This window comes from Lissotriton helveticus, chromosome 12, assembly GCF_964261635.1.
Source record: "Lissotriton helveticus chromosome 12, aLisHel1.1, whole genome shotgun sequence".
In the NCBI taxonomy this organism is placed as follows: Eukaryota; Metazoa; Chordata; class Amphibia; order Caudata; family Salamandridae; genus Lissotriton; species Lissotriton helveticus.
In genome coordinates, this window is record NC_136073.1 from 839,926,016 (window position 1) to 839,951,126 (window position 25,111).

A 25,111-nucleotide genomic window follows, 5' to 3' on the forward strand; every position below is an offset into this window, starting at 1 on the left:
AGGTGCGTGCGAAGCACCGCAAGTAGGTCCATCTCTGAGTGCACCAGGTCCCTAGCGGGGTTCCTCAACGCCACGATCCGTGCAGGTGCCGATTCCCTCCGGAGGATCCAGGCCAATAGGCGGCCCGATTTGTCTCCTTCACGGTGGAGTCGCTGGCGATATCGGCCGAGAGTAAACTTATCCAGCCGGGCGAGGATATCGTGAACGCCCTCCTTTCAGAGTCTAGGTCCGACCCATCCGGTTCTGACAAGAATTGACAGTGGCAGAGGCGCTCCTCAGCACACTCGAGCTCACGGAGCAGCTGTCTCCGGACTCCATAAGTCAGGCCCATACATGCGCCCCGCACAACTGCCTTAAGAGCGTCCCATTTGGTTGCATAAGGCATGGTGCTATTTCCCCAATTCAGATCCAAATAAGTATGTAGGGTCGTCTCCACATGGTCCCGTCCTACCGGATCCTGTAGGAGATCCCCCGGCATCCTCCAGATCCGCGGACGGGAGGACCGGTCTACCCATTGCACAACGCACGTTACGGGCGAATGATCGGACAAAAACCTAGCCTGATGAGTGACCGACAAGACCAGGGATGCATCGATATTGGCAGCAAGGACTCTATCGAGCCTACTATGAGTATTGTGCGTGGGGGTATAACAAGTGTACAGTTTCAGTCCCGGATTACCGAGGCGCCACACATCGACCGCACCCAGGTTATCCATCACCTCCCGGAGACGTGCCGCCATCCGTGGTTTCGTGCCCGCGCGGGGAGGATGCCTGTCCAGAAGTGGATCCAGTACACAATTAAATTCTCCAAACCAGAGGAGGGGGCATCTAAATCTGACACTATAAGCTCCTGTAAGGTGGAAAAGAAATTTGGGTCATCTACATTGGGCGCATAAGAATTCAACAGCAGGAAGTCCCTCCCATCCAGCTTCACCCGTAACAGGACATATCTGCCCTCAATATCTGCCTCAACAAACTGGACCGCCAGGGGAACCCCGGGTGCCACCCAGATAAGGACCCCCCTAGCATAGGTAGAGAAGGAGGAATGGAACATCTGACCCCTCCACTTCTTCACCAACTTAAAGGCACCTTCCTCATTCAGATGCGTTTCCTGCAAGCACGCCATAGAGACTCCATGGCGGCGGAGAAAGGACAGTACCCTGTGACGCTTTGTGCAAGTGCCCAAGCCACGCACGTTCCAAGTTAAAAATTTGTATCCCATAAGCATTGGCCATGCCCATCCGGGCAACCAAGTCCAGCATCCGCAAGCAGCCTTCCAGGGGCACGAACAATGGTACACACGATGCCTAAAACAGTTTCCCCGCAGTACCCCTTCCAACCCCACAGTGTCCCAGACCACTCAAACTTTGAAGAACCCCCCCTACCCCACCCACGAGCAGGAGTAGCGCAACAACAAAACATGCCACCCCGCCCTCCCCCTGCCAGTGCCAGGACGTACACAGACGCCCCATTCACCCCCACCACACACACACTCAACCAGCCCCCCGCGAACCCAACAAAGAATAGTCGTACTTTCCCCGTGCGAACAGCACAACGCAAGTATCGTTCCAGCAGGTAAGTCACCCTCCCCCAACTCTCCACAGACCTCTCATATGGAAAAAGAAACAAAGGAGGCCTTTCAAGGCAGTTAGGCCGCAAATGTCAAACGCTGCCAACAGCAGTCCTCAATCAGGAATGCGGCCCACACACAGGCTAGCAGGTCAAAGACATAGAACAGCCTGGAGCCATATCACCTCAGGATGAAACCGGTACCTGCAACAACTCAGTCCCTCCAGTTTCCGGGATCACAGGAGCAGTGTGGAGCGTGTTCTGTATCGTGGCTTGCAAGGTGTCGGGGACCAGGATCTCCTCGGTATCCACCTGATGCGGGTCCCCCAAGTCAGGCGCACCTGGCAAAGGCTCCAGAAGCATAGCACCGTCCCTGCCCACCGTAATCCTAGGTTCTACTGCGTCAGCCGACCCAGATCCTCGCCTCCGTCTGCTACGGCGTCTCCGTGAAGGCCATGTTCCCCAGGTCTCTCGGGGTCCCCCCCGTTCTCCAGGTGGTAGGTCGTCGCCTCGGATTTCCAGCCATTCCTAAACCGCCGCTGGAGATTCAAAAAAGTGCGCCTTCCCCTGCGAGAGCACCTTGAGTTTTGCGGGATACAATAGCATATATTGCAGCTTCATCTCGTGTAGCTTCCTTTTCACTCCCAAATAGGATTTCCTCTGCTCCTGGACTTGTTGCGTGTAATCAGGGTAGATGGACACCCGGCTATTCTCGATGGTGAGATCAGGCTCGCGGGGGCTCTCCGGGGCGCGGTGGCGGGATCAGAGCGCGGTGCGCTCGCTCGATCACAAAGACATCTGAGAGGCCCACCGGGCACAGCTTTGCACGGATCCATGTTTCTAGAAAGCGTTCAGCGTTCCCCGCCTCCAGCCGTTCCGGCACCCCAAGAACACGAATGTTGCTGCGGCGGGCCCTTCCTTCTGCATCCTCAGCCCTCCGCTCCAGAGCCCGCGTCGCAGCCGTGAGGTGCGTGACTGTCTTTTTGAGAGTGGCCACCTCACCCTGTAGCTCCGCAATATTCCCTTCAGCATCAGTGACCTTATCGGCAACCTTACGAAGGTCAGTACGCAGCAGGTTGACGTCAATGGAGACCGTTTCGATCTGCCTCTCTAGCGCAGTATGTGAGCCCTGGATGGCCTTCAACAATTCCGCCCGTGTTGGCTCCCCAGGGTCTCCCGCTCCCTCGTCCTGGCCCGATTGGCTCGTAATCCGTTGGGAGGGCAGCCGCTGCGTGGTGTATTGGGTGATGGTGTTGGGCTGTGTGGCACGCAACATTTTGTCTTTACGCATGGCTAGTGCCCAGAGCGCTCGCCAGCCACTCGGGGGGGCCCCTCAGGTAGTAACAGCACTGGGCACCCTCCGAACCGAAGGTCCAGGCGACACCCAGTCAACGGGCACAGGAATGTAGTGACGCCGGGCGGGCCCCTAAAGCATGAAATGGGTCAAAATCCAGGCCCCATCAGCCTCAGTCCGGAGAAGTGGAGCCACACCACACACCAGTCCCCTCCGATATGCCGTCCCCCAGAACAGGTAATGCAGCGCGGAGGGGGGGTCAGGATTCAGAATGTCACTCACCAGAGCGCCCTCCGGGCCCTCAATCCTCCCTCAGCAGGGCGGAGATGTCCACGGGTCCGCTCCACTCCCAGGAGTTCCGGGCCTTCTCCGGCAGTCGGACCGGCGTGTGCAGGCCGCTCAATGGCCGCCAGACGCCAGTGGGAGGAACGTCGCCACGACAGGGCCGGCCATTAGACCCCAAGCCAGGCCACCCCCGCCGCAGGCAGCCTCTGTCCCTCCGCCGGGTACTCAGAGGATGGGGTCGCCAGGGCCGACAGGGCCTCCCTGCCGTCACTACCAGCGTCACCCGCAGCCTCCTCTCAGTCTGCAATGTAGCACCAGCGGGAAAGGCCCGTCAGGGCGGCCACCTCCGCGGTCCAAATGGCACTCCCGTGGCAGCAGTCAACAGGCCCCTGGGCTCACCACAAGAGTCGTAGATGGCAGCAGGGTCCGGTGCAGGCAGGAAGGCGCCGGGTCCCGGGGGAGCCACAGGGGATCAGGTTCGCGCCACTTTCAATGTCCTCGACTAGGCCCCAGACCCCGCCCCCGCGTAGGTAGCGGCCCAGGACTCAATCAAGGCACTCCAGGCTCCAGGGCCCGCCACAGGGGCCGCAGGCGGCAGCAGGCTCCGGCACGGGGGCCGAAGGCACCGGGCCCCGCAGGAGCCACAGGGGATCGGGTCCGCTCCACTCCGTCAGCTTCGACTAGGCCTCAGACCCCGGCCTCGCGTAGTCAGAGGCCCGGGGCTCGACTAAGGCTCTCGGGCGGAAGCAACCAGCAGGCTTTAGGGCTCGCAACAGGGGCCGTAGATGGCAGCAGGCTCCGGTGTGGGACGAAGGCACCGGTTCCCGCAGGAGCCACAGTTGATCGGGACCGCTCCACCTCCGGCTCCCTCAACTCGGCCGCAGACCCCGGCCTCGTGTAGCTAGAGGCCCGGGGCTCACTCCCAACAACCTGAGCGGTTCGGCGTTCTCTGTCGCCGCTTGCAGGGGGGGTCCCTAGTGGGAGGGGGTCCTCCGACCACCGCCGGGACCGGTTGTAGACACTTACAGGATAAATAGACAGGATTTATGGGTTCCGAGGCCGAGAGCTAGCGGAGCTCACGTCCTGCCAGCCATGCTTGGCCACGCCCCTCAAATTGGCAGAATTAACAAACTCTGCATGTGTGATTGGCTAAAAGTCCATACATGGCACAACACACATACAAGTATTGTGCTGTTTGGAGAGTCGTTGCACTAGCACCCAGCAAGCTCAATGTTGAATAGATTCAACACATCTCCTACAGCAGGGCTCTGTACTAATAAGCCAATAGTAGGGCTATCTTCACACTGAAAGCGCATTTGATAGCGTAGCGCCTGTAATAGCATGTCCCCAAACAGCAAAAGGACCATGGTGATTTCATGCAATGAACAGTGAAAGGCACCCAAAGCGGAATAAATCAGCCGATAAATAGAAAAAATAGTGATCTCAAATATTCCTGTGTGTGAGTGTATATGCATGTGTGCAAGGGGGACTGGGTTGTGTAGCCACCCACAATATTAATGGTGATCCTGAAACAATGATTTTAAGTCTGGGTATTTTGTGCACAGCTTTGGTATAATAGTTTCATTGGCTTTATTGGTTATAATTAAATCTATGCAGCTCTTCGTCCCTCTTACAAGGCACTAAAGCACTTTCTTTGAAGCGGTAACTCTTGTCATGTTGTGGGCACCCATGTTTGTTTTTCATGAAACTAAAAAAAAGTTTGTATTTGGGAAATGCGTTTATTATTCTAAAATTAAAAGCTTCTGTGCAAAAGCAAAATGTGTGTAAGCTTGTAACAGTTGTTTGGAGGCAAATTTGCTCTATTTCCTAATAAATAGTAAATACTTAAAATTTGAGTGGTAATCTCCACTGCTTTCTTAGGCTCTAGTCTGTAAGATTGGTGTCATCTGCCTTCTGTCCGAGCCAGTAAATTCCTCCGAATCTGAGCAGTGGCACTGCTGAATTAGCCAGTAAAATCAGCAACTCTGCTCCCACCAATATGGAATTGTGAGATTTGCGTAATTGTCTTTTGACACCCTACCTCTTCCTTCCAAGTGGCTTCTCAGTCTCAACACATAAAAGATAATCTACTTGTAAGGCTCTTGATGGTAAAATGATAGTCAAAAAATGCCAACGAGAGGAAAGGTGCTTTGAAAAAATGTAAGAATGTGGGCTTGCTCATTTGGTGCTATTTGGTGCAGGTATTTACTCCCTGCCTCTTTCATAGAACACAAGCACTGTTGAGGAGTGATCATGCCAGCTAAGTCTCACAGCTAGATCATAAAAGATCTACTGTTTGTTTTTGACATAATGAATCATTTGGGTTTTAAACTGATGTCATGATGATGATGATGATGATGATGATGTGTGACCTTACATCAAATATGAAGAGAATAGAAAAAATGGTCCTATCTTTTTGTATTGAATTCTCTCAACTGGTCCATTCTTCTATGATTTAGACATCCGGTCATAGAACTGTGCCCAAGAACAGGGAGCAACAGACATTTAAGAATTTAGAAAGCTTAGCAGGTGCAACAATAGAGGATGGCTTCTCCCGCTTCCTGGTCTGACCCCTTGGCATTTTGCCACTTCTCATTTCTCAATGGATACCATCTTTTGTGAGACTTGTGACTGTTGAACGAAGGAGCTTTATCTTGGGTGTTCTTTTCGTTTAACACATTTTAGATTTCTCCCACTTTTCTTTCTGGCTCATTTTTTTCTGTTCCGTTTCCAAGGTCTACTAAATGTATTAGTATATTGTATTTATTTTAATTTCTGTTAACATATACCATGGCATATTCAAAATATGATTACTTGCCCTTTTGCTAATCTACCTTAAAATCTCCGCTGAAGCTGGATCAGGTCTGAAAGCATGTTCTGAACTTTTCAGGAGTTGTTGCACTGTGACATCATTTTTAGAAAGGACATTCCTACTGGTTATTTTTATGAAACACAAACTACTAAACTATTTTAACGATACCCCAGTCCTTGGTTCACCTTTTGTTTTCCAGCTGTATTAATTAAGTCTTTAAAGTTTGACTGAAGCCAGAGAAACTTTCTGGGCACTATTTTGGGACATCATGTTGGGGCAGCCAGGCAATTTCCTCATATCTTTAAGGATCAGAGGACAACGCTCCATTTTCATTATCTTTTGGTATCCTTAGTTGTATCTTCTATTCGGCTCGTGTTGTAATCTGTATGGGGAAGACAGCAGCTGCCTCTCTGCTTTGTAAGACCGTAAGCATCTATAGCAAGCACACTTCATATGGATCCAATCTTTCTGCGTGACCCTGTCAAACCTTATGAAGTCTGCTTTTTTTAGTACCCCAACCTATTACTTCTAAATTGCCATTTGCTTCATCTGAGTCACTGGTCCTGTGTATCTCCAGCTCCAAATCAACCACCAGAACTGTGGCCATACTTAGGTTGGTTAATCTGCTTTTCAGTCAGTTTTTTTGTACAACTTTATGGAAACAGGGAAATGCAAAAAAAAAAATATATTAGTCATCAATATCTCTACATCTTCGGTCAGTATTAATTTATCACATTTTTATTCAGTGATGTAGTGCTGCATTCATAAGTAGGAAAAACAGGTTATTGTAGTTCTTTCACAGTTCTCCAAACATTATCGGGATCTTCCTATTGCTGGTCATTATTATTGTCACTGCCGGGTAAAGAGGACCTACTCCACCATAAAGAGCAGCGTAATACATCGGATATTGTGGCTGGGTCTGCTGTCTCCTCCCCAGGATTTGCATTCTTTTCATGTTTTAAGGGCAGCCATACTTTTTCAAATGTGTGTAGTCCATCATGATAGCATAAATGTTACAAATCTTCCCAAACCACGTTTATAAAGGGAGGGTGACAATCGGCAGTTTCCACGCTTGGGCATTGCCATTGTGGATCCAAATATCAGGATAGTAATCAATTTACCTATCAGCCTGGTTAATGGGCACAGATCACCTTCGTCTGGCATCTGAAAGAGTAGTGTCAGTGGCTGGAGTGGTAAGGTGATCCCATTCATTGCTCTATTCAATAATTTTGTATATGGATGCACTGTCACCATATGTGGATTTAAGTCCCTCTTTCACCAGAATTTTTTCCAGAATGGATCTAGGGTGCCAAACATAGTTTTCAACCTTCATGATTTTATTTGTACTTTCCTTGTATTGTACAAAGATAAATAATTTGACTGCCTAGCTTATATTTTAGCCCATGTTTCCGAGGGTATTTTGTTCCCCTATCTTATTTCCAGTTTAGTAGTCACTTGTGTTTGTGTGTCTGCCGCAGATTACCTATGTGACTATAGAGCCATGTTATGCCTCTTCGTCGCTATGTTTTCTAGGAAATAGTTTTTAATCGGGTCTTCTCTTTACCTGGCAAATTTTCTAACACCATGGCCACCTGTCCTGTGTAGGAATTGTGTCAACCTGAACTCCTCTTCCTCGATTAAACCAAGAGTGACTCTTGATTGCCTCTCTTTCATTGAAGTGTCCGTCTGTAAAAAGATCTCCATGTAGAGGTGGTTATAGTGGTCCCATTTAAAAAAAAAAAATACCAAATCTAATATTCCTCCTTGGAAGTCAGGATTGCGTATTATGGATGTTACAGTTGTCTGTTGGTGTGTTAGATTTCCAGGTCTAGTCCTAATAAACAGGGTAAAGGTATCTGAGAATACTAATGCTCAACCTATACCCAGGCTTACTTCCAGGATCGCAATTCAGGTCAAACCAGAACATATGTGGGCTGCTTTTACATAGAAATACACATTAGGTAATCCTTGAAAACCATGGAACCCTGAGGACTTGTTGATATTATTCTCTTTCTCTTAGTCTGTTTTCTACTCTGCACCGCTGTGCTAAAATGCAAATCCTCTTCATCTATGGAGCATTTGTATCTCGGTTCATGAAGTGGCCAAAAGCAAACAGTTTCACTCCAAGGCAAAAGGTCTTTCCCGCAAAAGAAAGACAAAAGGAGTTTGAAATATGTTGACTGACAGATTTCTCAGTGTATCCTCATTTCTTGACCACAAGTTTTCAGTGTTGAACAGGTTTGTGCTTGTTTTTAAGCAGTGTTGTTTTGAAAGCCCTTTAAGAGTGCAATAGACGAGGAGGAGCTACGCTAGCAATCAAGATGGCAGCGTAAGCTCCCGGCTCCGCTGACCTCCGCCAGCAGCTCGAATATCCTGCCTTTCATCCTGAACTTACACCAGATTTCCTTGTTCATGAAGTTTTTCTGCTTCTCATGGCGCAATCCCGAGTTTTCTACCTCATCGGCTGACGAAGATATGCCGTGTTTCCATTCTCGGCCTAACACCGTGTGGAAGCCGGGGCCTCGATTTCTAGCATATCCGGGTTGGAATTGATCAACATCGGCCGTGAGACCTGGACTGAGCCCGGTCTCCCGAAGTGTGCCGTGAATTGTTGATTTTTCGTGACGATCCTGTGCATGACCTACACCGAGGACACACCAGCGTGTCACTCCGGCTGTCGGGGTGGGGGTCTGGTGCCCGAAGACCTTGCTGCCCTCCCGGGGTCGACGGGCTGGGGCCCTCGCTGTCGGCGAAGGTGTGTTCTGCTAGACGAGGAGCGCCCACTGTTCAACATCAGATTTGTGTGGCCTGTTACCCCGGAGTAGCCGGCCTCCGGGGTTCAAGTCCTGCTCTGTCGCCTACTGAGAGGGGATGGAGCGGACGGTAGGCACGCCATCGCTGCAGGCCGTTATGGCCGCCATTGGGGCGCTCCATTCGCATACCATTGCTGTGTTCCGGACACTGATTGTGAAAGTGAACGGTATCCTGGAACTGGAGGACGACTCTGCGTTAAGTTTCCAGCTAGCTGTGGTACCAGCGGTGCACCGAACGTTTGAAATCGAGGTCCCCGTGCAGATCCCGGATTTAATGAGCCTTGGCGGTCCCCAGTCAACAACAAGCCAGCCAGTGCTTATCGCCAGCATCTCCTGCTCGATTCTGCTGCCACCTAACACATCTATGGATGGTCTTCTGTGTGGTAACAAGTTCCTCAGTGACTGTTCGAGATACTCGCTGTTCTTGGACACCTTTCCTCGTTCGATTCGTGAACTTTTATCCGGTATTCGATCCTACTGCACTGACATGAACTTTTATGACCGCTTTGCCTTTTCCATCAAGATGGCGGCTCGAGTGAGGAAGACTCTCATGAAAGATCGTACTGGCCAGGACTGAACTTGATCGTTTGGATCTCATATAATAGTTTTATGCAATGCCGGGGTTGTGCCTATACTGTGACGGGAGTTGGGTGGTTATTGACTATACTCCCCCGACTGGTTCGTATATTTTGCTGACTATTGGTTTTACCACGTCTCGGGAGGTCGCTGTTGGCGGGGGGTACGGGAGACCGGGAGTGTGTTTGTTTCTCCTCCTCCACTTTCTCTCGCTTCCCTTTCTTTTAGGGTAGTTCTTGGGCGACAGGCACGCTGTCAGTGGGGTTAGGCTGTAGCCATTGCAGGGGTGCAGGGTGGGGGGTTAGGGGAGGTTTTTTTTTTATTTTGCCTTTGTTTTGTTCTATGGCCCTTTTGTCTTCCCTTTTCCTTTCTATGAGAGGTGGGCTGTTTACTCTCCACGGATCCTTTATTGTCCGGGTGTCTACACTGGTCTTAATTATCCTATATCATTGAGGACGGGGTCGCGCGGGTGGGATTGTTTTGGATCGTATAATAGACTGTTTATTTCTCCTTTCTAATGTGCGTAATCGTGATGGGCCACGTATTTCTTACGATGGTTTTTGTATGAATCTTTCCCCCGCCTGTCCCTGTTCTGCATTTTACCGTTTGACACCTGATATCTGTAATGCCTACTCTTGTCTTACTGTTAAAATAAAAAAATATATATAAAAAAGAGTGCAATAGACAAACATTTACTCTCTCTGTTTTTGTTAACTAGCCAATATTTCTGCTGCTCTTTTTAAATACTTTACATTCCTACTCCTAGAAGCACAAATAACTTGATGTGCAGCCTCTGAAACATTGCCTTGCTCAGAGCCATTATCTGTTCATCTGTCATTGGCCTTTTTTATACCAGTGTTTCTGGCAGATACAAGCTACTCTCCTACAGCAGCACATGAAGCAGTAATATAATCAGGCTAAAGACAAAAAAGTACAGGTGGAGGAAAATAAGATGGCACAGCTTCTCTTGCTGTCCTCATAGTATCAAATCACACCCAGGTCTGACCTAGTGAGCTCTCACTCCTACTCTTCAGGATGGAACTGAAGACTCTTCTCTTCAAGCAACTCACAATCAATGCTTAATCTTGCGGATGTAATTTCTTTCCTGCCTGTATCCTCTTTCTCTGATCTGTGTTTCCAACCTCTTCTTCTGCCCTTATACAGTGCGTTCTTACTTTGTAGTCGTGTGTGCTAATTAAAACCCCATACGTACGTACACACATTAATGCCACTGTGGGTCTGGACAGGGAAAAAAAACTTTTTTTTAAAGTGGTTGCTTTCCTGATCTAATCAAAAAGATCCTGTTTGGGGGAATAGAATGTTGCATGAGTGAAGACCTTTCCACTGATCCAAAGTATGGCCAGATAAAGGTAAACAGATTTAACCTTAAGCCTGGTAGTGTGAATGATCAAATGCTTTCCCATCAATGAACCTCTAAAATCATCACGTTTTTGCTTGCTTGTTGTGGAAACTATACAAGGATCTGAAAAGGTCAGTTGAGGAGGGAAGACCATGCCTAGTATCTTATCCAGTAATTGCCCTGTGTGTGTACATTTCAGAAAGATTTAGTTGTATTCACTTGAAACACCAAATTAATGTGTATCCAAAACCTGTTTAAAAAACACGGTGCATTTGTGAGGAGATGTGTGAATCTCACACTTAAAAATAACTCCTACCAACTGTTCAATCTCGGCGTAATATTGAATCCAACGATGTATCTGACATAGTGAGAACAGTAGTAAAATGCTCTCTCTGATGGTGTGGCATTGTAATAGAGTGGGGGAGTGGAAAAACTCGCCCACTGTCCAGCCTCGAACAGCAAAACTTAATAAGCAAATAAAGGTTAGGTTGCCTAATATCTGGTAATATCAAGTTAGAGAACCCCAGGACCATGAATATAAAAGTTATTTTGATAGCTATAATAAGTTACTATGAGACCTTTATCTTTTCTCGGTAAGCTTGCCTTGCCTGTATGTTGGAGATTCCCTGACCATTGAAATAACTCAGACAGATGACTGAAAATCTCAATTGACTAGAGCTCCATGTCGGTTATGATTTTATTTTTATGTAAGAACACTTTCTTATCTTGCATAAAAGCTGTGAGCCATTCCCACGCAGTCTCCACAAATCTCATGTTCTTAGTCTATGTCCGGTTTTAGAGATTCACCAAGAAACACAACAAATGGTAACTGGTTGGAGCCTAATGATCATCGGTTTTGGGTGTTGCATCCTTATCCATGGTCTCCAACTGCAGGATGAAATTGCCTGCTTATTTTCTGTTGATCTCTAGCTCAACCCTCTGATTCGATCCCTCAGATCTATAAAACTAGCCCCGATTTACCTACTTCTCAAAGAGCTTCTTCCTCTGGAAGAAGGATATCTCTCTCATCAGGATCAGCAGAGCCACATTTGGATACTCCATGTTCCCCACAGATGGACCACATCCATAAAAACAATGTCCACTCTCAGTTCAGATCACATTTGAGAAGTACTGCATCAGTTTGTCTTCCCAAGCGTTACCATAAAAGCCCCCAAACTCCAACTGTCTCCTGCCCCTTCATAAAAGAAAACTGCTCTCTGAACGTTTGCCAGTCACATATATGTCCCCTCAGTGTACCCCTGTGACAAATTGTGCAGTCTGTGTTACTATGAATTGTTATTGTCCAGAGCCCTCAGATGTAGGATCCCTAAGCCATTGCGTGTTAATTGTTAAACTAAAGGATCGTGTTACATTTTTACTTTTTTAACGGTGCCCAATTTAGTGGACCTGTAAACAATATCTAGGAAGAATTGTGGACTTCACTTTTTTTTAATCAATCTTATAGATTGCACAATGCCTTCTATCTAAAACATATTCAAAGGGAACATGCATGTTCTATATATTCTACATTTTCAAAAGAGTTTTTGTTTTTGGCATTAAAAATCATAAAGCCCACGATCAGTACTATCAGTTCTTAAGCCTTCCTATTCATTTGTATTTGTCCCCATGAACTCTGATTTGGGCTTAATGGGTAAGAAGTAGAAGATTGATATGGGTGAGCTTATTAGGCCATAGTAGCTGTTTTTCCAGTTTTAAGATGTGAAACTGATTATCTGTCTCTATGATTGAGGTTCACAGTCATGGTAGTGAAAATATTGATGAAGAGATTCAGTATCTATTTTAGAATTCAGGGCAGAGGATAGAGTTACTGTCAGCATTGCTAGATAAATAGTGCTAAACTTCTATTCACTGATTCCAAAGAAGAATTTGGCATGATTTTCAGCACATAGTAAAGATGACAATGCCCTCAGAGATATTTCCAATCGTTCATCATCTAGTTAAGTATGTCAGCCATTGGGAGGTTTAAAATTCTGCTTGTTTTGATTTTGCTCAAGTGCTACCTACAAATGTGTTGCAGATCAACTTTTACTAAGGCACCAATAGAGATTTCAAAATAGGAATCTGATAGTTTTTTCCCGGGGTGGGGGGGGAGGAGCGAGGGGGGGATACCTTTCGTTATAGTAGTGATCCTTGATGTTGGTGTTGTCCTAGTTGAGTTGTCTCCCCTGCTGTTTCCAGTGTTGTATCAATGTTCTGTTAATCTGTTGCAGGATGATGAAGGATCTACCCACGAAAAACTAGATTTCAAATTGCACTTCAGCTGTACATCATATCTGATCACGACGCCTTGCTATAGGTGAGTGACTGACCAAGGCCTCAGGAGACCTCATTTATACTCTGAAGACCACCTTCTCATTCTGTTTTGCAATGAGGTCATATGTTCCACGGCTTCTGCTTACTTCTGAACTGTGAAGATTTTAAACTATCGTCTTTCGATTGAACACCTACTGTCTTGGCATGTGGCTTAAAAATGTCAACTATAACTGTGTTCGCAGCTCGTCCGCCCATAGTTCCTTGTTTCAAATAAAATAGTAATTTCTTGGTATTTGTACTCCTAGGGTTCTTCTGAGCGCCCGGGTATGAAGTATTCTGTTAGATTTTATTTCACCCAAAAAATTATCCTGTAAGCCCTCTACAAACCTTCTCCCTATTAGTGTGCATTCTGCTTGTGTTATCTAGCTCTCCTGATACTGTTGTCTTATGTTTTCTCTAAGCCTACCTTTGCTGTACTTTGGTAACTCGGTTTGCACCTCTTTTTAGTTCAAAGTTTTTAATAAAAGTTTTGCAGACCGAGGTAGACCGTGGTAAACAAAATAAATGCACAGTAGGAAAGAATGGATACATTCTAGGGTGGGGGTGAAGGCTGTGCATAAGATGATGCAGTGAACATTCTGCAATATTGATTGAACAGTAGAATGCATAGAAGATATAGCATAGACAAGTAATTCTGGAGAACATATAGGATGCATAGCATGACACTATAATACATATGGTACGGGATATAATACCATGCATACAAATTGCATAACAGCGTTGCAAAACAACAGTCTTATGATCATGAGGATTAGAAACGAGTAGAATAAAAGCAAGCAGAATTATATACCTTGCCATCTATGACCGCACATAATGCACAGGAGTGAATAGAATGTTTTTGTTACACAAGTATGTGGGGAGATGGTGGTGGTAGAGGTAGTATGGCCTAGTATAGAGGAGCACTGAGATGTATTCGAGAAGTATACACAACATGAAGAGATGGTGGGGGTGCGATTGTCCATAAAATGGTTCATGGTGGTTTGTAAGTAAAGGCCCTTGTATCTAGTGCAGTCCAGATTGAGTGCTTTGAAGCTCTCCGTGGGGATATTTGGAGAACAATATTATCAGCACCCCTAAGGAAAGAGAGCCACTCCTGCCATTTAAAAAAGGATACCACTTTGAAGTTTTTCCAGTTGTTTAGGATTAGTTTGCATGCTAGAGTAAGCATTAAATCCATGAGGAACTGATCATTGTCGTCTTTGAGTTGGGGATCCAAAGGACCCAGTAAAATCTATGAGAACTCTCTTGTGGGGAGAATCTTTAGGCTATAGGCGAGGTGATCAAAAACCTTAGCCAATAGTCTTGCAGGAGGGGGCAGCCGAATAGCATGTGCTCAAGGGAGCCCTCATGTTTGTCGCAGCACCAGCAGGTGGGAGCTTTAGCAAGGCTGACCTTGAAGTCTTGCGGGAGTCCAGTATGTCCGGTTAATTAACATGAATTTAGTTTGTGATAATATTGGCGAGATTTTATGTGAAAATGAGAATTTGTTAATGTTGGACCAGTTAAAAGCAATGTTTAACTTGGTAGATTCTGATTCCCATGTCTGTTGATTACAAGATAGAGATGTGCTTTGGTTTGGCAGGAGAATTTTATATATGTATGAGACTAGGTGTCCTACCTTAGATAGGTGGCACAAGAGGGTAGTGATAGAAGGGTAGATACCCGATAGGTTCAATTTTGCAAGCCCTAATTTAAGCTGAAGGAATTTGTAGAAATCCAAGTTAGTAAGATTTAACTGGTTTTGCACGGTTGAGAATGGTAGCGGAGAAGCCTTTTTTGAAAATGTTTTGCACTAGGTTAATGCCCTTGCATGACCAGTCTGACCAGTAGAATGCAGAACCGTCAATTTTAAGTGTTTGGTTGTACCACAGTGAGGATAAGTCGGTGAGTTTTATTTTGACCTCGAGGTGAGTCTAGGAGTAGGATGGCTCTTTTGGTGTTCTGTATGATGTTTCTAGAGTGTGGTGTATATCGGAGGTGTCCATCGTAGCTATTGCGACGAGTGGGATGTTCTGTATGAGGGACTTTTCTATCATCACCCAGGGCGGTGTGCATGATGGGTTATCAATAAACTAGTTTGCGACTTGCTTGCAAAGAAAGGCCGTTTGATAGATACTGAAGATGGGTAAGGAGATGCACCCTTTATCCTTGGCCAGTTTGAGCTTTTTCATAGAGATTCTGGGCTGTTTTTCCTGCCATTGGAACGTGATAAAAGTTTTATCAGTGTTTTTTAAAGAATTCTTCTGATAGGAACATGGGCTGCATACTAATGAGGTAACTGACGAGAGGAGTTGGCATCAACTTTAGGGTCTCTGCTCTACCCCACCATGATAAACATTTGGGAGACTAGGTATCTAGGAGAGAGTCTATTTTGTTGTTTCATGTTTTTTCATTAGTATGTAGGGTGGTGATTAGATCATTTGTGAATTCAAGACCTAGATATTGGATAGCCTTCGGTTGCCAGGCAAGTCCTAAATAGCCTAGAATAGTTTTATCACTGAAGCTTTACTTCCGATTTATCTTTAAGGGAATATCCGGATATTTCTGAGAAGTGGTGTATGGTATTCATAAGTGCTGGGATTGCATTTGAGGCTTCCTGAGAGACAATTAGTACATCGTCTGCGTAAGCAGCGAGTTTTACGTTGTAATCACCCAAAGGGATGCCTGTAATGTCCTAATTTTCCCTAATATGTTGAAAGAAAGGTTCCAAGTCTAGGAGGAAAGGCGGGGGAGAGAGAGGAAAGCCCTGTTGTGTCCCCTGATTTAGGTTGAAAGTAGGGGAAACTATACCACCAGCTCCAACTCTAGTGGTGGGATTGTGGTAAAGGGCCATTATCATTTTGATCAGGTTATCATCCAGGTTAAATTTCTCTAAGACTGCCTTTAGGTATCTCCAATCCACCTTATCAAAGGCTTTTTCCGCATCCAATGTGATGGTCACCCTAGGGGAGTCAAGGGACATAACAAGCGTGTGTTGTCTCTCAAGAGCCTGTGTTTTAAGAAACCGACCTGAGATGGATGCATTAATTCTAAGATGTGTTGCTGGATTCTATATGACAGAACTGATGCATACATTGTGCAATCCAGATTTATTAGTGATATCGACCTGTAATGTTTAGGTAAGAGGGGATCTTTACCTTCTTTGGGTATGATGATTATGGTTGCTTCCGCTGGTGTGCCAGTGACTTGACCAGTTTATGAGAAGTGGGTAAATGCTTTATTAGTGGTGACAGTAGAGACAGAGAGACTGTTTTGAAAAAAAATAGCATTTAACCCATCACGTCCTGGGGCTTTACCTGACTTCAATGTATTAATCGCTAACAATACCTAATTTTCTGTGATCTGGCCATTTATTGATGAACTCTTTTGGGCTGTAAGGCTAGGGAGAGTAATATTGTTTAGGTAGTCCTGACATTTTGAGTGTTTTACATTAGTATTTAGTTCATATAAGTCCTTATAGAAGTCCATGAAAGTGTCCGCTATTTTTTGTTGGGATAATATTTGCTACTTTGTCCTTTTATGGCGTTAATGGCGAATTTCTGCATTTTAAATTTTAGATAGGAGGCAAGGGATTTGCCTGCCCTGCTAGACTCGCATAGTTTGATGCTCTTTTGTTTGTTAATCCATATCCCCGCCCTATTACTAATGATTTTATTGTATTCATATTTCCTGTTAAGGATTTTATTAAGAGTGTCATCTTCTTTGTTGGTATGTATTTTTTCAAGGTCTGCGATTTCTTTCACTAGTTTCATTAAGTTGGACTTAGTTATTTTGTTCATTCCTTAACTAATCCTAATTATTTCCCCTCTTACTGTTGCTTTTAGGGCCTCCCACCTTGTCAGGTCTGACGTCTCACAAGCCTTATTTTCCGCAAGGAAGTTAAGAATTGTGTTTTTAATTACTTGGATGTTGGCCTGATCAGCTATTATCTCATTGTTGAAACACCATTTCAACTGTTTTTCTGTGGTGCAGGGTCAGAGATAGATAGTGTGATGCAGGAGTGGTCTGAGATCACGCTGGGTTCGATTTATATATAATCTACCTTACAAAGTGTTTTGTTGGATACCAAAATATAGTCTATACGAGAATGCGACTTGTGGGGAAAGGCGTAAAATGTATAATCCCTTTCTGCTGGACTTTGGATTCTCCAGTGTCGGTCAGATTAAAGTTCGAGCAGATTTTCTTCAGGATTTTATGTGATTTATTTGGAGCAAATGGAAATCTAGAGTTTTTGTCTAGATGTGGGTCTATAGGTAGGTTCAAGTCACATGCTAGGCTAATGGTAGCTGTATTTGGGATTCTTTCTTGTTGTTAATATAGGTCGTCCGAAAAGGATAGATCGTCCTTAGTAGGTGCGTAAACATTAGCTACATAAAATGGACCCATCTGCCTTGCAAGTCAGTGGATTTCGAGAGTAAGTCGATTCTAGACTTTCTGGAGATAAGTGTTAGTACCTCGTTTTTCTTTCCTACCGCAGCTGAGTAGGCATAATCCGAAGATTGACTACTAGCAAAACTCTCGGATAGTGAGTTGTCCAATTTTGTTTCTTGTAGGAGAATTATATCTCCTTTCAGTCTATGCAGATAGTCCACTATCTTCCTCTTCTTTACCAAGTGGTTTGATTTTATGCTAGCATGTGGTTCCAAAGTAAGATGTCAATAGATTTCATTACATTTCTCATGGGGTGCATCTAGGTTTGAGTAAGGGTCAGGAGCTGATTTGAAATATATTGGTCTTGTAAGCAACAGTGTTAAAATCATCATGTTACAACTTGGCATCGTCACCTGGTTTTCACTCTTATAAGTTACGTACAATGTTTTGGCCAAGTTGAAATACATATTCTGTATTATTATTCTGGACATGATACCCGAGCACTAGCGTGCTGAGGACTCGCACGCTGCAACGTCTCTGCAGGCCGCGCTACTCGTATTTTAAACCGCCTGTTTTTTATCTTGGTTCACTTTACTTTTGTATTCCCTGATTTTAATAGGGTTTTCCTGCCCCTTACCTGCACCTTAATTGTGAAAACACCGCTGTTTCGCGGGTCCGGGTCTGTGGGCTCTTAGCCTGTTTGTTTGTTTGGAACACCATCTTTGGTGTAGATGTGCCGTTCTAGAGGCGCCTGACCGAGCGCTCTAGTTGTGCGGCTGTCCTCCGCCCGCCCTTCTTAAGTCCAGTCCTTTAGGGGGTCAGCTAGGACATGATACCCGAGCACTAGCGTGCTGAGGACTCGCACGCTGGAACGTCCCTGCAGGCTGCGCTACTCGTATTTTAAACCGCCTGTTTTTTATCTTGGTTCACTTTACTTTCGTATTCCCTGATTTTAATAGGGTTTTCCTGCCCCTTACCTGCACCTTAATTGTGAAAACACCGCTGTTTCGCGGGTCCGGGTCTGTGGGCTCCTAGCCTGTTTGTTTGTGTGGGACGCCATCTTGGGTGTAGATGTGCCGTTCTAGAGGCGCCTGACCGAGCGCTCTAGTTGTGCGTCTGTCCTCCGTCCGCCCTTCTTAAACCTTTCCTCTAGCGCGCTGCGGTCGCGCCTTCACTGCGCCTGAGTCGTGCCGGAGTCCTGCCCGTCTGCGCCCGTCGGCGCTTAGGAGGTGCTAGGGCTGGGACTCATGGTCTGGTCTCTTCTGTGTCGTTATCCTTTCCTCCTGTAAGTATGTACACTAGAGCTGAACTGCTTCGTTTACGCCCGATTTTGTTTCCCTGTCCTGATAATTCTCTTCATCCTCTTTGTGGACCTTTTCAGTGCCCTGGGTGTGTCTTCTCTCTTACATCCCCGGTTCCTATTTCTGCATATAGTCCAGTCTCTTTAGGGGCTTCCAACAATATTGGTTTTTTTCAGGTGAAACCTCAAGATTCTTATGTCTTTAAGGTTTGTCATCTCAATGTGAGATCTCTGGTTAAGCATCACCTTGACATCTATAACTTACTTATGGAGGACACTCCTGACATCCTTTTCATGTCCGAAACATGGTTACACGATGAAGCTTTGGCGGCAGTTAACCTGGCACTCCCTCCTGAGTATTCAATATTCACCCTTAATCGTAACTCTAGAGGTGGTGGCATTGCGGCTGCTGTTAAATCTTGTTGCCCGTGTGCATGGAAGGCTATGGATATACCCGGTTGCGAAAGCGCCCATTTCTCTGTTTCTGTCAGCCACCACTTTACTTTTTCTGGCCTGCTTATTTACCGGCCCCCGGGTCCGGATGCTGCCTTTAGGGCAGCTCTTCCAGATGCAGTTAGTTCATTGGCCCTAAGAGCTGCTAACTTTAGCATTGTCGGTGACTTAAATCTCCACTTTGATTCTCCTTGTTCCCCGGCGGCTACTAGTACTCTTGCCGACCTGGAGGCTCTCCAGCTATTTCAATTAGTTGATCACTACACCCACGTTGGTGGTCATATTTTGGACCCCATTTTTACTAATCTAACGATAGCTAAGGTACTGCCTCCGAGGCCCATGGCCTGGACTGATCATCATCTAATTGAACTGCACCTTACGCTTAATAGTTCTCCCCTTATAGCCTCTACTCCTATTACTCTCAGACGTCCTTGGAAAAAATTTTAACTGGCCGACTTCCATCAGTTTCTTAGCTCTCATCCTTTGAGCCCCTTTACTGATGTGGAGTCTGGTTATGATCTTTATTGCAATTGGCTGATTCAAGCCTTAGACAAGCTGATTCCCATCGCTGAGAGTAAACAGCGGCGTACTGAATCCAGTCATTGGTATGATGACTCGCTTCGGCTCTTAAAAAAATCTTGCAGACAAGCTCAAAGAGCCTGGCGTAAATCATATCTGCCCGAAAGGAAAATTCTGTACCTTGCTAGTATTAAGAAGTACCATAGAGCGATTTGTAAGGCTCGTGCTGCCTACTTTTCTCATGAATTTAGTACCAGCACTAACCCAACCAAATTAATATTTAAGGTGCTTAAGGATCTTACAGCCAGCAGAGCCCCTGCTGATGAGATCTGTTCCTCCTCCCATTGTGAGGATCTGGCTGCTTTTTTTATTGGAAAGGTGGAGGCCATCTACCGCTCCTTTCCTAGCTCTTTAGGGTCTTCGGAGAAACAGATACCTGTTTTGAAAACTACTTTATCTCACCTCCCAGAGCTCTCAATGGAGGAATTCAACAAACTTGTAGTGAACGTTAAATCAGGTTCTCCCATGGATCCTTTACGACCTGTTCAATTCAGAGAATCTGCTTCCTTTTGCCTCCCCCCTTTATGCGATCTTATGAATTTGTCTTTATCCTCTGGCTCTGTTCCGGGCACCTGGAAGCAAGCCCAGGTGACTCCCATCTTAAAAAAACCTGCCCTGGACCCACTGAAATTGGAGAACTATCGCCCCATTTCCCTTCTCCCGTGGGTTGCTAAACTGACCGAGGCCCATGTTAATACCATCTTATCCAATCATCTCCATTCTGCCAATATATTAGATCCTTCGCAGAATGGGTTCCGGCCCGGTCACAGTACCGAGACTGCGTTACTCTCAATAGCTGAACATCTTCGAATGGTGGTAGATTCTGGTGACACCGCGGCACTGATTCTCCTTGATCTCAGTGCCTCGTTCGACACTGTCTCCCATGATATTTTATTACAACGATTGGTTGAGGCAGGTGTCGACAACATAGTGCTTGAATGGTTTCGATCTTTTTTATCTGGTCGTACCTTCAAGGTTGCCACTCCACCTTTTGAATCTAAACCCTATTCGATTGCCCAGGGAGTCCCGCAGGGATCGGCTCTCAGCCCCACTTTATTCAACCTCTATGTGCAGCCGCTGGCTGATGTCGCCAAGCGTGGGAACCTGACTATGGTGTCCTACGCTGACGACACGCAGCTGGCGGTTGCAATAAGTGGGGCTTCCGATCCTGAGGCAGCTAAGTTCCGTGAGGGACTTATCTCAGTGGCCCGTTGGATGACTGACAATTGCCTTCAATTGAACGCCAAGAAAACCGAGGTGCTCATTGTTGGAAAACAGAGTCATCTATGGGGCGACAATTGGTGGCCTCCAGGGCTGGGTCCTACTCCCATCCCTGCTACTGAGGTTAAAAATCTAGGGCTTTGGTTTGCTTCTAAACTCAGCTTTACCGCCCACACTAAAAGAGTTGCTGCTATGTGCTTCGGGACTTTGCGTAAGCTCAGATCCATTTTTAAATTCTTTGACGCTCCTACTAGACAGCTCATTGTACAAGCTATGATTCTGTCGAAGTTGGACTATGCCAGTTCTCTTTTACTTGGAACTAATCAGGCTGAACTTTCTAGATTCCAATGCGTTCAGAACGCTGCCGCCAGGGCTCTGGTAGGCTTACCAAGATTCTGCTCAGCCAAAAAAACTATTTACAAGCTCCATTGGCTCCCTGTTGCTCAGAGAATCAAGTTTAAGTCTCTCTGTCTTTCGTTCAAAATCCTGAAACACTCTTCCCCTCAGATTCTGGAGCATCTTATTTCTTCATATGTTCCTTCACGGTCTTTGAGGTCCTCCGGACTTCACCTGGCTATAGTACCGCGTTTCAAAAGGTCTAGGATTGGCGGCCGCTCCTTTAGAGTGCTTGCTGCCAAGCTATGGAACTCCCTTCCTGTTCATTATCCGTGCGATTGACGGACTTCTGGCGTTCAGGAAGGCTGCTAAAACTTTTCTTTTTCCCTTAGATTTTTAGTGTTGTTGTGTTCTGGTTCCTGTTATTTGCTTGTGTCCGGTTTTCTGTTCTGCTAGCGCCAGGACGCCCCTTCGCTGGGGCATCTGTGCGCTCTATAAATCCGGCTAACATAACATAACATAACATTAGCATTTGGTAATTCATTATAGTCAGTGAGTATCTTTCCATTCTTAAAAAGAAAAGTACAGTTGTTTATAGGCTGGAAGGAACATTGTAACCATGGCTGTATGGCATCATTGTATTTGAATGGTAAATAAATGCTGTTTAACAGAGTTGCACGCTATGTTTCTTTGTTAGGTTGCTATCATTACTAATACCACTTTCATCTGTTCTTAATAAGTGATGCGTTTGCTAAATTGCTGGAATCCGGAGAGTTGAAGATGCGTTCTTTAAAAGTAGACGGAACTACCATGTCTTTCCATCACCTGTTGGCAAGAATCTGCTTCTACCATCACTTTTCAGGTAAGAATTCATTCTTATTTGTGATTGTGTAATTTTTAGATCCAGCTACTCCTCTGTTTCGCTCCTTCTACTGCCAGGAGACTATTGTGGGGAGACTAGGCAGAAGCTGCTGATGTGGTCTAGTCATTTTGTAATCGAGAGATAAAGAGTTCCAATTTCACCCTCCTAGTTTACCAAGAGGGTGTGCTCATTAACAAATGCATCTTTATTTGTTTCTCTTTCCAGTCAAAGCTGGCAGTACAGTAATCTGTGTCTGAAACCCCCATAATTATCAAAAACTTTGCAAAAGAATAATACATTATATCTTGAGACGCTCCTGGCAGTTTCCCATTTTTTGACACACTGATCCTTTTATCTCTTTGAGAAGACATTTTCTGTGTTTTTAATCTGCAGTTAGCAAAGAAAGGAATTTGCTTCCCATGGCTTTATGTCCAGTTTCAAGCTGTGCATCGAAGGAATAAGTCACATTTACTCAAGTTGGTTTCAGTACAATGTACATTCACAAAGTTGGGTGCATTTACCAGCAGGAGGACCGCATCATCAGTTCTGGGGTGGATCCTCCTGGCACATGTGCGTGCATGTAACTCGATTTCTCAGTCATTCTCTGTAAAAATATAAAGGAAGCCGTCATAACATCTGTGGAGTTTGACTAGTTTAACATTTTTGGGCTAATAGTATGAAAGATCATATGGCTATGCCCTTACCAAATCGGGGTCTTATATTTCTCAGCCCTGCAGGAGAATCTTTGTTGAATCCTACTCTAATATTGGGTGAGAAGAGCCTTTTCACCCTTTGGATCTTATGTTGCCAAAACTGGGCAAATAAGCTATTTCTTCTTATTCTAATCTTGAACAGGACTCTCTACATCTGACTAGACATTTCTTAATATGTAAAGCTATGGAACCTTGAACCTGCTTATTCCTTCTAAACCAGCTACATGAGGGTTGTTTTCGAGATTGGCTCTATATTCCCAGTACAACCTTTGCTTGTTTTTGAATCATCGTTGATTGGACTATTCATTATTACAAGGACCCAATCAGAGACTTTCACAATAAAACCATTAGATCCCTAATGCAAAACACTGACCGTTAAATATTTTTTTGACCTGGGTAGCTTATCAGATGAGTCTGCAATGATTTCTGTGGCCCTGGGTAGAGGAGTCCTGTGCCTCCCACCACAAGCAGTTTTGCATTATGACCTTAAAGCGTTTCATTATTTTCGGCTCTGCTAATGTTCTAGTAATTGCGTCGATAAAACGTTTTTTGTCATGGAGAAGGATTTTGTTTTGACTACCATTCTCCTTTCATTGAAGACTTTGAATATGTAGCCGTCGCCTTGTCAGATGACTATTCCTTGTCTGTTGCATTGTCAGCGATTCCTCTGGTGTAACCTTTAAAACATGTAAGGATTGATTAGTCACGGACACCTTGTCCGTTAAAATAATGTAGATGAAGAATTGTCCTACCTTTTTTATTGTAGAGTTAGACAAGATTTTTTTTCCCCCTGATGGATTTTTGGCTGAAGGTCGGTCATTCTTAACCTGAAGCTGAACCCGTTAGGCCCGAAGCCGCCAGCGACTCCCCGGATGGCCCCACACGAGGTAAGGGATCCACGGATGTCTCAGGAGGTGAAGGAGGGGCCAAAGAAGCCTGTAGAGCCGCAGCATAGGCTGTCATTTGGGCCCTAGTCGCCCCAACGGCAGGAAACGGCGGGTAGGGTGGCAACAGGCGAGGGTGCTCGTCCCGAGGGGAGCCCGCGCCCTCCGCCGAACAGGACAGGACCTCGGAGACCAGCTGCAGGACCTACCAGCCAGCGAGCGACGCCCTTGGGGCCGTGGCGAAGGGCTATGCCGCTGTCGAAATCGGCGGCTCCTGGCATCTGAGGAAGGGGACGGATGCTGGGATGACACTGACCTGAACAAGCGGGCCAACAGCAATTTCATCCGGCGCTCCCGCTGGGACTTCGGTTTGAGGTGCTGACAAGCTTCGCAGTCCGTCGAGTCATGGTGCTCGCCCAAATACCACATACAGATAGGGTGAGGGTCCATCGCTGACATCTGGCGTGCACAGGAGAAACACGTCTTGAAGCCCGAAGGCATTCGCACACTGTTCTTTAACGCAAAGCGTGAAAAGAAGGCCTGAAAACAAGTAAGGACGCGATCCGGATCCGCGTTGCATGCGGAAAAGAGAAAAAACTGACGTCTGCGCGCCGGGGTTGAGCTTATGTGACCTCGCTGACGTCACGCCCGCGTACGACATCAGGGCAGAGTCACACAGTACCGCCCCAATCCCCCTCCCCCCTCCTCTCTCAATTTGCTGAAAGATCAAATTAACAAACCATGTTCGCATCACTTCGAAGATATTATGATCTTGGACCCATCACAATCTGGGCCCTGATCCTCATGCAGCACGGAGACCCCCTTAGTGAAAGCTACACATCACATACATCTGAAAGAAACAGTTATACATTCCTTACCTTAGAATTACCCCCAGGCGTCAGAATGGATCCGGAAAGTTTCTTCGTCAGCAGTACCTCTGCGCGTCGGAAGGTGGCGTCGGTCGGCTCCACATTCGTCAATGGCATTGTGGTCGCTGGGATAACGTCTCGGTAGCTACATAGACGCCGCCCTGGCACACTGACGTCAGTTCTTTCTTTTTCCGCGCCAGCCAGGGCAGATCCGTAGAGAGCAGTACCTCCAGTCACTTTTTGAATTAACTTTTTGAGCAACTTTTGTCGACATCTTTTTGAGTCCTATGACTCCAGGTGCACGTAGGGATGCCTGGCTTCAAGGCTTACGGATCCTGTTCTTGACCGATTGTTGGTTACGGATCCGCACCGCATGTGCCTCTTGTGCCTGGAGCGCAACCAGGACCCCAAGTGGTGCTCAGACTGCTGGTCCATGGTTCCGAAGTCTTTGCGGGAATGGTCCAGAAAGCTGCTAGAGCGC

At 46.1% G+C, this 25,111-nt stretch overlaps 1 protein-coding gene across 1 annotated transcript in view; it reads left to right on the forward strand.

Moving 5' to 3' along the window:
• Window positions 1-25,111, forward strand: part of AP3D1 (adaptor related protein complex 3 subunit delta 1) — a 347,807-nt gene that overhangs the window by 306,278 nt on the left and 16,418 nt on the right. The window contains exons 30-31 of the mRNA XM_078671456.1: window positions 12,940-13,025; window positions 22,043-22,164. Of these exons, the coding sequence (XP_078527582.1) occupies window positions 12,940-13,025; window positions 22,043-22,164 (208 nt within the window). The remainder of the gene's footprint in view (window positions 1-12,939; window positions 13,026-22,042; window positions 22,165-25,111) is intronic.